The sequence below is a fragment of the Boleophthalmus pectinirostris genome, unplaced genomic scaffold, assembly GCF_026225935.1.
Source record: "Boleophthalmus pectinirostris isolate CB_2022bp ecotype Guang Dong unplaced genomic scaffold, ASM2622593v1 HiC_scaffold_5, whole genome shotgun sequence".
NCBI classification, from domain to species: Eukaryota; Metazoa; Chordata; class Actinopteri; order Gobiiformes; family Gobiidae; genus Boleophthalmus; species Boleophthalmus pectinirostris.
In genome coordinates this window covers 600,971-616,584 of record NW_026571404.1, presented here as the reverse complement: position 1 = coordinate 616,584, position 15,614 = coordinate 600,971, and the positions used below count along the sequence as shown (strand labels likewise).

General features: G+C 49.1%; 1 protein-coding gene across 1 annotated transcript in view; it reads right to left on the bottom strand.

Moving 5' to 3' along the window:
* hspa12a (heat shock protein 12A) overlaps window positions 1–13,239 on the bottom strand; it is a 34,748-nt gene extending 21,509 nt beyond the window's left edge. Inside the window, exons 1-3 of the mRNA XM_055162692.1 lie at window positions 13,176–13,239; window positions 3,743–3,819; window positions 2,738–2,862 (exon numbers count right to left, since the gene is read on the bottom strand). Of these exons, the coding sequence (XP_055018667.1) occupies window positions 2,738–2,862; window positions 3,743–3,819; window positions 13,176–13,203 (230 nt within the window). The 5' untranslated portion in view covers window positions 13,204–13,239. The remainder of the gene's footprint in view (window positions 1–2,737; window positions 2,863–3,742; window positions 3,820–13,175) is intronic.
* Window positions 13,240–15,614: the final 2,375 nt, after the last annotated feature.

Genomic DNA, 15,614 nt, shown 5'->3' with positions numbered 1-15,614 from the left:
GGGTGTTCTCTCTGTGTGACAGAGGGGTGTTCTCTCTGTGTCAGAGGGGTGTTCTCTCTGTGTGACAGTGTCAGAGGGGTGTTCTCTCTGTGTCAGAGGGGTGTTCTCGTCTGTGTCAGAGGGGTGTTTTCTCTCTGTGACAGAGGGTGTTCTCTCTGTGACAGAGGGGTGTTCTCTCTGTGTCAGAGGGTGTTCTCTCTGTGACAGAGGGGTGTTCTCTCTGTGTCAGAGGGGTGTTCTCTCTGTGTCAGAGGGGTGTTCTCTCTGTGTCAGAGGGGTGTTCTCTCTGTGTCAGAGGGTGTTCTCTCTGTGTCAGAGGGGGGTGTTCTCTCTGTGTCAGACAGAGGGTGTTCTCTCTGTGTCAGAGGGGTGTTCTCTCTCTCTGTGACAGAGGGTGTTCTCTCTGTGACAGAGGGGTGTTCTCTCTGTGTCAGAGGGTGTTCTCTCTGTGTCTCAGAGGGGTGTTCTCTCTGTGTGTCAGAGGGGTGTTCTCTCTGTGACAGAGGGGTGTTCTCTCTGTGACAGAGGGGTTTCTCTCTGTGAGAGGGGTGTTCTCTCTCTGTGACAGAGGGGTGTTCTCTCTCTGTGTCAGAGGGGTGTTCTCTCTGTGTCAGAGGGGTGTTCTCTCTGTGTCAGAGGGGTGTTCTCTCTGTGTCAGAGGGGTGTTCTCTCTGTGTCAGAGGGGTGTTCTCTCTGTGTGACAGAGGGTGTTCTCTCTGTGTCAGAGGGGTGTTCTCTCTGTGTCAGAGGGGTTCTCCTCTGTGACAGAGGGGTTTCTCTCTGTGTCAGAGGGGTGTTCTCTCTGTGACAGAGGGGTGTTCTCTCTGTGTCAGAGGGGTGTTCTCTCTGTGTCAGAGGGGGGTTCTCTCTGTGTCAGAGGGGTGTTCTCTCTGTGTCAGAGGGGTGTTCTCTCTGTGACAGAGGGTGTTTCTCTCTGTGTGACAGAGGGTGTTCTCTCTGTGACAGAGGGGTGTTCTCTCTGTGTCAGTTCTCTGTGAGAGGGGTGTTCTCTCTGTGTCAGAGGGTGTTCTCTCTGTGACAGAGGGGTGTTCTCTCTGTGTCAGAGGGGTGTTCTCTCTGTGTCAGAGGGGTGTTCTCTCTTGAGAGGGGTGTTCTCTCTGTGTCAGAGGGTGTTCTCTCTGTGAGAGGGGTGTTCTCTCTGTGTGACAGAGGGTGTTCTCTCTGTTGTGACAGAGGGGTGTTCTCTCTGTGTCAGAGGGGTGTTCTCTCTGTGTGACAGAGGGGTGTCTCTCTGTCAGAGGGGTGTTCTCTCTGTGACAGAGGGTGTCTCTGTGACAGAGGGTGTTCTCTCTGTGTCAGAGGGGTGTTCTCTCTGTGTCAGAGGGGTGTTCTCTCTGTGTCAGAGGGGTGTTCAGAGGGTTCTCTCTGTGTGTCAGAGGGGTGTTCTCTCTGTGACAGAGGGGTGTTCTCTCTGTGTCAGAGGGGTGTTCTCTCTGTGTCAGAGGGGTGTTCTCTCTGTGTGACAGAGGGGTGTTCTCTCTGTGTGACAGAGGGGTGTTCTCTCTGTGTCAGAGGGGTGTTCTCTCTGTGTGACAGAGGGGTGTTCTCTCTGTGTCAGAGGGGTGTTCTCTCTGTGTGACAGAGGGGTGTTCTCTCTGTGTGTCAGAGGGGTGTTCTCTCTGTGACAGAGGGGTGTTCTCTCTGTGTCAGAGGGGTGTTCTCTCTGTGTGACAGAGGGGTGTTCTCTCTGTGACAGAGGGTGTTCTCTCTGTGTCAGAGGGGTGTTCTCTCTGTGTGACAGAGGGTGTTCTCTCTGTGACAGAGGGTGTTCTCTTCTGTGTCAGAGGGGTGTTCTCTCTGTGTGAGAGGGGTTTCACAGAGGGGTGTTCTCTCTGTGTCAGAGGGGTGTTCTCTCTGTGTGACAGAGGGGTGTTCTCTCTGTGTGTCAGAGGGGTGTTCTCTCTCTGTGTCAGAGGGGTGTTCTCTCTGTGTCAAGAGGGGTGTTCTCTCTGTGACAGAGGGTGTTCTCTCTGTGTCAGAGGGGTGTTCTCTCTGTGTCAGAGGGTGTTCTCTCTGTGTCAGAGGGTGTTTCTCTCTGTGTCAGAGGGGTTTCTCTCTGTGTCAGAGGGGTGTTCTCTCTTGTGACAGAGGGGTGTTCTCTCTGTGTCAGAGGGGTGTTCTCTCTGTGTCAGAGGGGTGTTCTCTCTGTCTCTCTGTGTTGTGTCGTGTTGTTGGTTCATGTGAAACTTTTCACACATTATACGTGTGCAGGTGGTGCACACAGACACACGTTTATGTGACTGGACACATATTGTGTGTCTTAGTGTTTTGGTGGTGACAGACACACATCAGAGGATCAGAGTTTTCACACAGTCCCCATCACATCTGGACTCACATACACACTAGTGTGAACGAGGCCTTGGACGTGGACTCAGATGCTTCAGGTCGTCATGGTGACGAGTCACACTCACAGTAAAATGATCAATATTATTAATGACGTTTCTGTAGTTTGATGTTTGTTGGTCGAGTCTCGTTCAGACTGAGACTCAGGACCAAAACACATGAAGATGATCGAGTCTCTTCTTCTTCTTTTATGATAAATAATGTTGTTTTATCAATATTATTTGTAATTAAACATTTATTTATCGTTCCCTCGTTCCCTCTCTCCTCTCCTCCTCCCTCGTTCCCTCTCTCCTCCTCCTCGTGTTCCCTCGTTCCCTCTCTCCTCCTCCTCGTGTTCCCTCGTTCCCTCTCTCCTCTCCTCCCTCGTTCTTACCTCATGGTGTGGATACACTCTGGTTCTTTGGTGAAGGCGTAGGCGTAGCCGCTCGACGTGGTTCCAAAGTCGATGGCGACGACAACGACGAACGACGGTCTGTCTGGAACCTGGTCCGACTCATTCTGGACCAAACAAGACCAGAGGTTTAGTCCTGGTTTAGTCCTGGTTTAGTCCTGGTTTAGTCCTGGTTTAGTCCTGGTTTAGTCCTGGTTTAGTTCTGGTTTAGTCCTGGTTTAGTCCTGGTTCAGTCCTGGTTTAGTTCTGGTTTAGTCCTGGTTTAGTCCTGGTTCAGTCCTGGTTTAGTTCTGGTTCAGTCCTGGTTTAGTTCTGGTTTAGTCCTGGTTTAGTTTAGTCCTGGTTTAGTCTGTTTAGTCCTGGTTAGTTCTGGTTTAGTCCTGAGTCCTGGTTTAGTCCTGGTTTAGTTCTGGTTTAGTCTGGTTTAGTTCTGGTTAGTCCTGGTTTAGTCCTGTTCAGTCCTGGTTAGTTCTGGTTTAGTCCTGTTTAGTCCTGTTTAGTCCTGGTTCAGTCCTGGTTTAGTCCTGGTTTAGTCCTGGTTAGTCCTGGTTCAGTCCTGTTTAGTCCTGGTTCAGTCCTGGTTTAGTCCTGGTTTAGTCCTGGTTTAGTCCTGGTTTAGTTCTGGTTTAGTCCTGGTTTAGTTCTGGTTTAGTCCTGGTTTAGTTCTGGTTTAGTCCTGGTCTTGCCTCATATTTCAGATTCTTTCTGGGGCTCATTGTTTTCGTTGCATCACAAATTGGACAAAAACAAAAGATGGCGAGGCCCCAGAGAGGATCTGAACCAGGACTGAACCAGGACTGAACCAGGACTGAATCAGGACTGAACCAGGACTGAACCAGGACTGAGCTAAACCAAGCTCTTGGTTAAGACCTGGTTTAGAACTTGTTCAGTCCTGGTTAAGTTCTGTTTTAGTCTTGCGTTAGTCCTGGTTCAGACCCAGTCCAGTCCAGTCCTGGTCCTGGTCCTGGTCCTGGTCCTGGTCCAGACCTGTATGTGTGTGGGGGACAGGGGGGTGATTCCCGGGTCTCCGATGCTTTTGGCGGGAGACGGATTCGCCATCGGATCTGAAAAAAACAACAACAGAAAAACAGGTGAGAGGAAGTGTCCTGCTCCAGAGCACGACGGCACCGTCAAACCTCCAGTGAATGTGACGTGTGGAGTGGGCGGAGCCTCGTACAGACTCGTACTGCTGATGGTTACAGGGTTTGAACAGGGACCAGGAGAGATCTCTAGATTATTCAAACATGAACAGGAAACTCCAAAAAAGGACGTTTGGGAAAATAGATTTCTCTCTTTTCCCCTGTCGGCCCTGCCTCTGCACCTGTCCCTGCCTCTGCACCTGTCCCTGTCTCTGCACCTGTCCCTGCCTCTGCACCTGTCGGCCCTGCCTCTGCACCTGTCCCTGTCTCTGCACCTGTCCCTGTCTCTGCACCTGTCCCTGCCTCTGCACCTGTCGGCCCTGTCTCTGCACCTGTCGGCCCTGTCTTTGCACCTGTCTCTTGTATTGGACTAGACATAGATTTAGATTTGATTAAATTTTTTAAAAGTATTTTTATTTTGCTTTGTCTCTGCCGCTGATCTCTGCCCCCGCTCCTGTCGGTCCTGTCGGTGCACCTGTCGGTCCTGTCTGTGCACCTGTCGGTCCTGTCTGTGCACCTGTCGGTCCTGTCGGTGCACCTGTCTCTTGTGTTGGACACCTGTCAGTTAAAGCGTGACATTTGGATTTGTCGTTAATGTCTTTTATCGTCTTTTTTAATGTTTACTCTCTCTTTCTTTCTCTGGTTCCTTTTCAGAATCACAATAATAAACTCGGCAGGACGCTGCCCCCTGCTGAGAGGATGAGTGCCGTTTAAAAGCATTCTGGGTAATTACGGCGCCCAAATGGGACCGCCCGCCGCGCCATCGCACCAAACGCCGCCGCTGCCCCTCGTCTGCCGCTCGCCGCCGCCGTCGCCACCGTGTTTACGACGTTTTTACACAAATACAACATTTGGAAAGAATTAGACTTTTTACTGAAGATTTAAAACAAATTCTCTCGTTTAAAATCCTCCGTCTGAAAAAAAACCCCCAAGGTTTAGACCTGGTTTAGTTCTGGTTTAGTCCTGGTTTAGACCTGGTTTAGTCCTGGTTTAGTCCTAGTTTAGACCTGGTTTAGACCTGGTTTAGTCCTGGTTTAGTCCTGGTTTAGACCTGGTTTAGACCTGGTTTAGATCTGGTTTAGTCCTGGTTTAGTCCTGGTTTAGACCTGGTTTAGACCTGGTTTAGTCCTGGTTTAGTTTTTGTATAAGTGCAGTTTGCATGTTCTGCCTGTGTCTAGTTTTCCCACCAAAAATAAACCAGGACTAAACCAGGTCTAAACCAGGACTAAACCAGGACTAAACCAGGTGTAAACCAGGTCTAAACCAGGACTAAACCAGGACTAAACCAGGTCTAAACCAGGACTAAACCAGGACTAAACCAGGACTAAACCAGGACTAAACCAGGAACCAGGTCTAAACCAGGACTAAAAAACCAGGTAAACCAGGTAAACCAGGACTAAACAGGTAAACCAGGTCTAAACCAGGACTAAACCAGGTCTAAACCAGGACTAAACCAGGACTAAACCAGGACTAAACCAGGTCTTGTTGTTCCACTGAGGCTCGTGTTGTTTTTCTCGGCTCTTTTCATTGAGGCCTTTTCATGAGACCTGGACCCGAGCCAAGACCCAGAACCAGAACCAGGACCGAGGAGGGACCTGACACACATGAGGGACCTGACACACATGAGGGACCTGACACACATGAGGGACCCGACACACGGGGAGGAGGGACCTGACACACATGAGGGACCCGACACACATGAGGGACCTGACACACATGAGGGACCTGACACACATGAGGGACCTGACACACGGGGAGGAGGGACCTGACACACATGAGGAGGGACCTGACACATACGGGGAGGAGGGACCTGACACACATGAGGAGGGACCTGACACACACGGGGAGGAGGGACCTGACACACATGAGGAGGGACCTGACACACACGGGGAGGAGGGACCTGACACACATGAGGAGGGACCTGACACACATGAGGAGGGACCTGACACACATGAGGAGGGACCTGACACACACGTGAGGAGGGACCTGACACACACATGAGGAGGGACCTGACACACATGAGGGAGGGACCTGACACACATGAGGAGGGACCTGACACACATGAGGAGGGACCTGACACACATGAGGAGGGACCTGACACACACGGGGAGGAGGGACCTGACACACATGAGGAGGGACCTGACACACATGAGGAGGGACCTGACACACATGAGGAGGGACCTGACACACATGAGGAGGGACCTGACACACATGAGGAGGGACCTGACACGCTTCCACTTTGTGACATCATTACGTGTTCAGTTCATGTTTTAGCCTCATTTGAAGTGTCAACACTCACAGAGTGAATCACCTCCACTAACACCTGAACCTGAACCTGAACCTGAACCTGAACCGGTTCTAGACTCATCCCTGTATGTTTGAGTCATCTAGTGATCTGTCCCGAGCCCAAACCCTCCTCAGTCACAGTGATCATCAAACATTTGAATCCAGCGTTTTGGGCAATACAGGATTAAAACCAGGACTAAACCAGGACTAAACCAGGTCTAAACCAGAACTAAACCAGGACTAAACCAGGTCTAAACCAGACTAAACTAAACCAGGACTAAACCAGGTCTAAACCAAGACTAAACCAGGACTAAACCAGGACTAAACCAAGACTAAACCAAGACTAAACCAGGACTAAACCAGGACTAAACCAGGACTAAACCAAGACTAAACCAAGACTAAACCAACTAAACCAGGACTAAACCAGGACTAAACCAGGTGTAAACCAGGTCTAAACCAGGACTAAACCAAGACTAAACCAGGACTAAACCAAGACTAAACCAAGACTAAACCAAGACTAAACCAGGACTAAACCAAAACTAAACCAGGACTAAACCAGGACTAAACCAGGTGTAAACCAGGTCTAAACCAGGACTAAACCAAGACTAAACCAAGGACTAAACCAGGACTAAACCAGGACTAAACCAGGACTAAAACCAGGACTAAACCAGGACTAAACCAGGACTAAACCAGGTCTAAACCAGGACTAAACCAGGACTAAACCAGGTGTAAACCAGGACTAAACCAGGACTAAACCAGGAAAACTAAACCAGTAAACCAGTAAACCAGGTCTAAACCAGGACTAAACCAGGACTAAACCAGGTAAACCAGTAAACCAGGACTAAACCAGGACTAAACCAGGTCTAAACCAGGACTAAACCAGGTCAAACTCCCAGATTTCTTGGAACGAGGAGAAAAGAGCAGAAGAAGAAGAACCTGACGTCTGTGTTTATGAGGAAAAACTCCAACAATGAACTTCCTTCCTCAGATCCTCCAGATGCCCTCCCAGTGTGACAGGTCCCTCCCAGTGTGACAGGTCCCTCCCAGTGTGACAGGTCCCTCCCAGTGTGACAGGTCCCTCCCAGTGTGACAGGTCCCTCCCAGTGTGTCAGGTCCCTCCCAGTGTGTCAGGTCCCTCCCAGTGTGACAGGTCCCTCCTCGTGTGTGTCAGGTCCTCCCAGTGTGACAGGTCCCTCCCAGTGTGTCAGGTCCCTCCCAGTGTGTCAGGTCCCTCCCAGTGTGACAGGTCCCTCCCAGTGTGTCAGGTCCCTCCCAGTGTGACAGGTCCCTCCCAGTGTGTGTCAGGTCCCTCCCAGTGTGTGTCAGGTCCCTCCCAGTGTGTCAGGTCCCTCCCAGTGTGTGTCAGGTGCCTCCCAGTGTGTGTCAGGTCCCTCCCAGTGTGTGTCAGGTCCCTCCCAGTGTGTCAGGTCCTCCCAGTGTGTGTCAGGTCCCTCCCAGTGTGTGTGTCAGGTCCCTCCCAGTGTGACAGGTCCCTCCCAGTGTGTCAGGTCCCTCCCAGTGTGTCAGTCCCTCCCAGTGTGTGTGTCAGGTCCCTCCCAGTGTGTGTGTCAGGTCCCTCCCAGTGTGACAGGTCCCTCCCAGTGTGTCAGGTCCCTCCCTCAGTGTGTGTCAAGGTCCCTCCCAGTGTGTGTCAGGTCCCTCCTCGTGTGTGTCAGGTCCCTCCCAGTGTGACAGGTCCCTCCCAGTGTGTCAGGTCACTCCTCATGTGTGTCAAGTCCCTCCTCGTGTGTGTCAGGTCCTCCTCGTGTGTGTCAGGTCCCTCCCAGTGTGACAGGTCCCTCCCAGTGTGTCAGGTCACTCCTCATGTGTGTCAAGTCCCTCCTCGTGTGTGTCAGGTCCCTCCTCGTGTGTGTCAGGTCCCTCCCAGTGTGACAGGTCCCTCCCAGTGTGTCAGGTCATCCTCATGTGTCAAGTCCTCTCGTGTGTGTCAGGTCCCTCCTCGTGTGTGTCAGGTCCCTCCCAGTGTGACAGGTCCCTCCCAGTGTGTCAGGTCACTCCTCATGTGTGTCAAGTCCCTCCTCGTGTGTGTCAGGTCCCTCCTCGTGTGTGTCAGGTCCCTCCCAGTGTGACAGGTCCCTCCCAGTGTGTCAGGTCACTCCTCATGTGTGTCAAGTCCCTCCTCGTGTGTGTCAGGTCTTGGACTGATCCGGTTTTTGGAGCAGATCCCGAGGACCTGAGGACGACCGGGGAGTGGGAGGGGCCAGAGCTAAATATGGAAACAGGAAGTGCTCTGTTTCCTCTCATTTTAAAAACTGTGTCATTGTGAAGTAGACCTGGTCCAGACCTGGTTTAGTCCTGGTCCAGACCTGGTTTAGTCCTGGTCCAGACCTGGTTTAGTCCTGGTCCAGACCTGGTTTAGTCCTGGTCCAGACCTGGTTTAGTCCTGGTCCAGACCTGGTTTAGTCCTGGTCCAGACCTGGTTTAGTCCTGGTTCAGTTCCTCTCTGCTGCAGAGCGTCTGGACACTTGTATTTTTAAACAGTTTGTTTGGTTGATTTTTCTTCAGTGAATCAGAATCAAGTTTCTCAGGTTGTTTTTATATTTGAGAATAAACCAGTCACACAGACTAGACACACTATCAGGCCCCAGTCACACTAGTGTGTATGTGAGAGGTTTGTTCACACTAGTGTGTATGTGAGAGGTTTGTTCACACTAGTGTGTATGTGAGAGGTTTGTTCACACTAGTGTGTATGTGAGAGGTTTGTTCACACTAGTGTGTATGTGAGAGGTTTGTTCACACTAGTGTGTATGTGAGAGGTTTGTTCACACAAGCGGCGAGTACGAGCGGAATTTGACTGAAGTCGACGTGAAAACAAACACATCAGTCCACATCAGAGGTTCACACTTTTTCATCATGTGAGCTTCTTACAAAACGACCGAGTCAAAATGATCGACCTGATACAAAGTCAAACAAACTGCACTGAAACACTCTGTGCCCTTTTCTGGACCCTCCCCCACAGTTTGAGAACCTCTTCTTTAAGAGAACTTCCTCTGACACTTTACACAAAACTGTGAAAAAAGTGAAGGAAGATTTTTAAACCTGTTTTTTAAAGTTCCAAACTGGAGTTTCATTCTTTTGTGGTTTTGCAGTGATATTTTCCAGCCTCTGCACGTTTACCAAACCAAACGCACATCGTGACAAACACAGATGCATTTGTCACTTTTGTTAGACAAACTTCAGCCAAATGTGGCAGTAGGTCTGTTCTGTAGATCCGCTCTATGCTGTAGACCTGCTTTGTGCCAACACTGGAACACAAATTTAGACTGGTTTTTGCTTCACGTTTGGTCTTGTTCTAATCAGCCGCACTGTGGGAGGGGCTTGTGTTGGCTGTACGCAGGAAGGAGCGAGAGCGTGAAAAGGCGAGGGGCGGCGTGCTGACGTGAGGCAGGTGGACAGGTAGGATGTTTAGGAAGTTGAACCTGCCCTGTGATGCACGCTGGTACACGAGGGCACACGCTGTCGCAGACGAGCCGTGCATAGGGAGCGTGTGTGTTTGTGATGCGCCGTAGAGTCTCCGCGGGTTTCAAATGAGCGCACAGGCTGCACTGAGACGCCCCACACACACGCTCCTGCACCCGCTACAAGTTTATTACCAACAGCAGCGGCCGGAATGAAATATGATCACACTTGTCGAGTGTCAAACCTCGAGTGAGAGACAAGACCGAGTCCAAACACGAGTCCGAGACGAGACACGACGATCGACACACACGACCTTGGAGATCGACTGTAGATCGAGATCGACATATTGAGCACCTCTGGTCTAAAGTGTTTAAAAGTGAATCTGTCGTTCCTGTGTCTGTGAACCTCAAACACACACACACAGACACACACACACACACACACACACACACACACACACACACAGACACAGACACACACACACACACACACACACACACACACAGACACACACACACACACAGACACACACACACACACACACACACACAGACACACACACACACACACACACACAGACACACACACACACACACACACACACACACACAGACACAGACACACACACACACACACACACACACACACACACACACACACACACACACACACACACACACACACACACACACACACACACACACACACACACACACACACACACACACACACACACACACACACACAGACACACAGACACACACACACACACACACACACACACACAGACACACACACACACACACACACACACACACACACACACACACACACACACACACACACACACACACACACACACACACACAGACACACACACACACACACACACACACACACACACACACACACACACACACAGACACACACACACACACACACACACACACACACACACACACACACACACACAGACACACACACACACACACACACACACACACACACACACACACACACACACAGACACACACACACACACACACACACACACACACAGACACACACACACACACACACACACACACACAGACACACACACACACACACACACAGACACACACACACACACACACACACACAGACACACACACACACACACACACACACACATACACACAGACCTGGAGGACATGAGTGGAATCCAACAAACACCAGGACAGTGTGAGATGGACTTTCACACCTGGAGACTCAGTGTGAAGCAGAATTCTCTCAGACGTGTTAAAGTGACACGTTCACACAGACACGAGGAGAACATCCAAACAACTACAAACATCTACAAACATCTACAAACATCTACAAACATCTACATCTACAAACATCTACAAACATCTACATCTACAAACATCTACAAACATCTACAAACATCTACAAACATCTACAAACATCTACAAACATCTACAAACATCTACAAACATCTACAAACATCTACAAACATCTACAAACATCTACAAACATCTACAAACATCTACAAACATCTACAAACATCTACAAACATCTACAAACATCTACAAACATCTACAAACATCTACAAACATCTACAAACATCTACAACATCTACAAACATCTACAAACATCTACAAACATCTACAAACATCTACATCTACAAACATCTACAAACATCTACAAACATCTACAAACATCTACAAACATCTACAAACATCTACAAACATCTACAACACATCTACAAACATCTACAATCTACAAACATCAACATCTACAAACATCTACAAACATCTACAAACATCTACAAACATCTACAAACATCTACAAACATCTACATCTACAAACATCTACAAACATCTACAAACATCTACAAACATCTACAAACATCTACAAACATCTACAAACATCTACATCTACAAACATCTACAAACATCTACAAACATCTACAACTACAAACATCTACAAACATCTACAACTACAAACATCTACAAACATCTACAAAACTACAAACAGAACTAAACCAGGACTAAATGAGAACTAAACTAAATGAACTGTTCGTTGTTGTTTGTTCGTTGTTCGTTGTTGTTTGTTCGTTGTTCGTTGTTGTTTGTTTGTTTGTTTGTCGTTTGTTGTGGTGAGTGAGTTGATTCTTTGTTGAGTTCATGAAGAGAAACACAAGTTCATGTTTCACTCTGAATGAACGGGGGGTGGGGGGTGGGGGGGCACAGTCACACTCTTGTGTCGTCTGCATCTGACCCTGGAGCAGGGCCGGTCCTGTCAGGGGCAGGGCCGGTCCTGTCAGGAGGTCTGGTTTCATTCAGAAGTTGCTGATTTGTCTCGATACAGTGAACATTCGATTTGATTCGATATATTTCAAATCGATTCGATACGGTTCAATAAAAATAAAGTGTAAATCACTGGAGGAAAAAGTCAGATGAACAAAGGTCAGAATCGTCAGATTTGATCTGAAAGTTTGTCTGGATTTTTCTGTTTTATTTTTGTCATAAAGAAACTTTCAGTTTTTTCTTTGTCCTGATTTATTCAAACTGTGACGACGACAGGTGAGTTGACCACCTGCCACGACCCTGTCAGCACCAGAGCATCACCTCACATGTCCCACACCTCCTCCTCCTCCCTCCATCCTCTGTCCTCCATCTTTCTGCTCATCATGTAACTTGCTGACTCCTCCTCTCTCTCTCCTCTTCATCCCTCTCTTCTCTCTTCTCTCTCTCCCTCTGGTCCTGACTCGGCTCTTGTTCTTTCGCTGACTCACGCTCCTCCTCTTCCGGCTCTTCCGGCTCTTGCGGCTCTTGTGGCTCCTCGGGGCTTCCGTCCTCCGCACCTGAACGCCGCAGTCTGCACCGGGACACGTGACCGCGCACGTGCACGCGGACGCACGGGGGTCTGGCCTCACGTGCGCGCGCCTCGTGCGTCGCCATTTTCCGGACCCGCCGCGTCACTGCGGACCCTCACGCACGCGCACGCACGCGCACACGCACGCTGCACCAAAACACGCCCCGGACACGCGGGAGAGACGCGAGCGAGACGCACCTAACACGCCCCGAAAACAGAAGGAACTGCGGGAAACTCAGACCGCGCACAAAGTCACGGAATGTCCGCACCTCTGCACACGACCCAGACACACAAACCCAGAACTGAACCCGGACTGGACACGGACTCAACCAGGACTGAACCCGGACTGGACCGGGACTGGACCGGGACTTGGGGGATGCCCGGTGGAACTTGCATCTTAAACCTGTGGGGCCAAATCACGTCCACCACGGGACACAAACAAGTAAAAACTAGTGGAGTCTAAACCAGGCCAAAACTGAAACCAGACCAACTCTAAACCCGGACTAAAACAGAACTAAACCAGGTCTAAACTTGGCTCTAAACCAGACTCGTGCCAAGGACACACCGTCCCAAACTCCAGCGGGACCAGCGGGGCGAAATGATGAGAAAAGTGGGACTAAACCAGGACTAGACCCGGGTCCTGGTCCGGTCCGGGTCCGGTCCGGGTCTGGTCCGGGTCTGGTCCGGGTCTGGTCTCGGTCTGGTCCGGTCCGTACCTGGGAGGATCTTGTCCGTGTCGCTCATGTCGCCCTCCTCTCGCTGCTCCGCGCCGCAGCTGCAACACGCGATGTTCCCGCTGCAGAGGAGCGCACAGGCGGCCGTGGCACCGGGACGAGCCGCGCAGGAGCCGCGCAGGAGCCGCTGGAGGAGCCGCGCAGGAGCCGCTGGAGGAGCCGCTGGAGGAGCCGCTGGAGGAGCCGCTGGACCGAGGCGGGCTGGCGCGGTGAGGCCGGGGTGCAGCGCGGTGAGGCCGGGGTGCGGAGCCTGGAGCTGCGGTCGGACACTTCGGGACCCTCCCTCCGCAGAGTAACGGGACAGAGTTTGGAGACACGCGCCCCCTGCAGGTGTCCGGGGGAAGTGCGGGGCTCAGAGGCGGGAGCGTGAAGGGGGCGCGAGGGACAGACACCCCCCCCCCCCACACACACACAGACCCCCCCGCCCCCACACACACAGACCCCCCCGCCCCACGCGTGTGTCCGTGTGAAACAGCGGGGGGCGGGATTCCGGTCATTCTTACGTCTGATGGACGAAAAAAAACTTTAAACACAAACGTCACGAATAAAAGACAAACAAAAATATACAAATATACAAAAACAAACAAACAAACAGAAAAAAAGTAATAAAATATAACAGTTTTACAGTTGTAGGGAGTATTATAGTGTGGATGTAGTCCTGTATCTCACTTTTCAACAGTTGTAGGGAGTATTATAGTGTGGATGTAGTCCTGTATCTCACTTTTCAGTTGTAGGGAGTAGTGTGATGTAGTCCTGTATCTCCTTTCATACAGTTGTAGGAAGTATTATAGTGTGGATGTAGTCCTGTATCTCACTTTTCAACAGTTGTAGGGAGTATTATAGTGTGGATGTAGTTTTGTATCTCACTTTTAAACGGTTGTAGGGAGTATTATAGTGTGGATGTAGTCCTGTATCTCACTTTTGAACAGTTGTAGGGAGTATTATAGTGTGGATGTAGTCCTGTATCTCACTTTTGTACAGTTGTAGGGAGTATTATAGTGTAGATGTAGTCCTGTATCTCACTTTTGTACAGTTGTAGGGAGTATTATAGTGTGGATGTAGTCCTGTATCTCACTTTTCAACAGTTGTAGGGAGTATTATAGTGTGGATGTAGTCCTGTATCTCACTTTTGTACAGTTGTAGGGAGTATTATAGTGTGGATGTAGTCCTGTATCTCACTTTTCAACAGTTGTAGGGAGTATTATAGTGTGGATGTAGTCCTGTATCTCACTTTTCAACAGTTGTAGGGAGTATTATAGTGTGGATGTAGTCCTGTATCTCACTTTTCAACAGTTGTAGGGAGTATTATAGTGTCGATGTAGTCCTGTATCTCACTTTTCAACAGTTGTAGGGAATATTATAGTGTCGATGTAGTCCTGTATCTCACTTTCATACAGTTGTAGGGAGTATTATAGTGTCGATGTAGTCCTGTATCTCACTTTCATACAGTTGTAGGGAGTATTATAGTGTGGATGTAGTCCTGTATCTCACTTTCATACAGTTGTAGGGAGTATTATAGTGTGGATGTAGTCCTGTATCTCACTTTTCAACAGTTGTAGGGAGTATTATAGTGTGGATGTAGTCCTGTATCTCACTTTTCTACAGTTGTAGGGAGTATTATAGTGTGGATGTAGTCCTGTATCTCACTTTCATACAGTTGTAGGGAGTATTATAGTGTGGATGTAGTCCTGTATCTCACTTTTCAACAGTTGTAGGGAGTATTATAGTGTGGATGTAGTTTTGTATCTCACTTTTAAACGGTTGTAGGGAGTATTATAGTGTGGATGTAGTCCTGTATCTCACTTTTGAACAGTTGTAGGGAGTATTATAGTGTGGATGTAGTCCTGTATCTCACTTTTGTACAGTTGTAGGGAGTATTATAGTGTAGATGTAGTCCTGTATCTCACTTTTGTACAGTTGTAGGGAGTATTATAGTGTGGATGTAGTCCTGTATCTCACTTTTCAACAGTTGTAGGGAGTATTATAGTGTGGATGTAGTGTATCTGTAGTCCTGTATCTCACTTTTCAACAGTTGTAGGGAGTATTATAGTGTGGATGTAGTCCTGTATCTCACTTTTCAACAGTTGTAGGGAGTATTATAGTGTGGATGTAGTCCTGTATCTCACTTTTCAACAGTTGTAGGGAGTATTATAGTGTGGATGTAGTCCTGTATCTCACTTTTCAACAGTTGTAGGGAGTATTATAGTGTGGATGTAGTCCTGTATCTCACTTTTCAACAGTTGTAGGGAGTATTATAGTGTAGATGTAGTCCTGTATCTCACTTTTCAAACAGTTGTAGGGAGTATTATAGTGTGGATGTAGTCCTGTATTCTCACTTTTCAACAGTTTGTAGGGAGTATTATAGTGTCGATGTAGTCCTGTATCTCACTTTCATACAGTTGTAGGGAGTATTATAGTGTG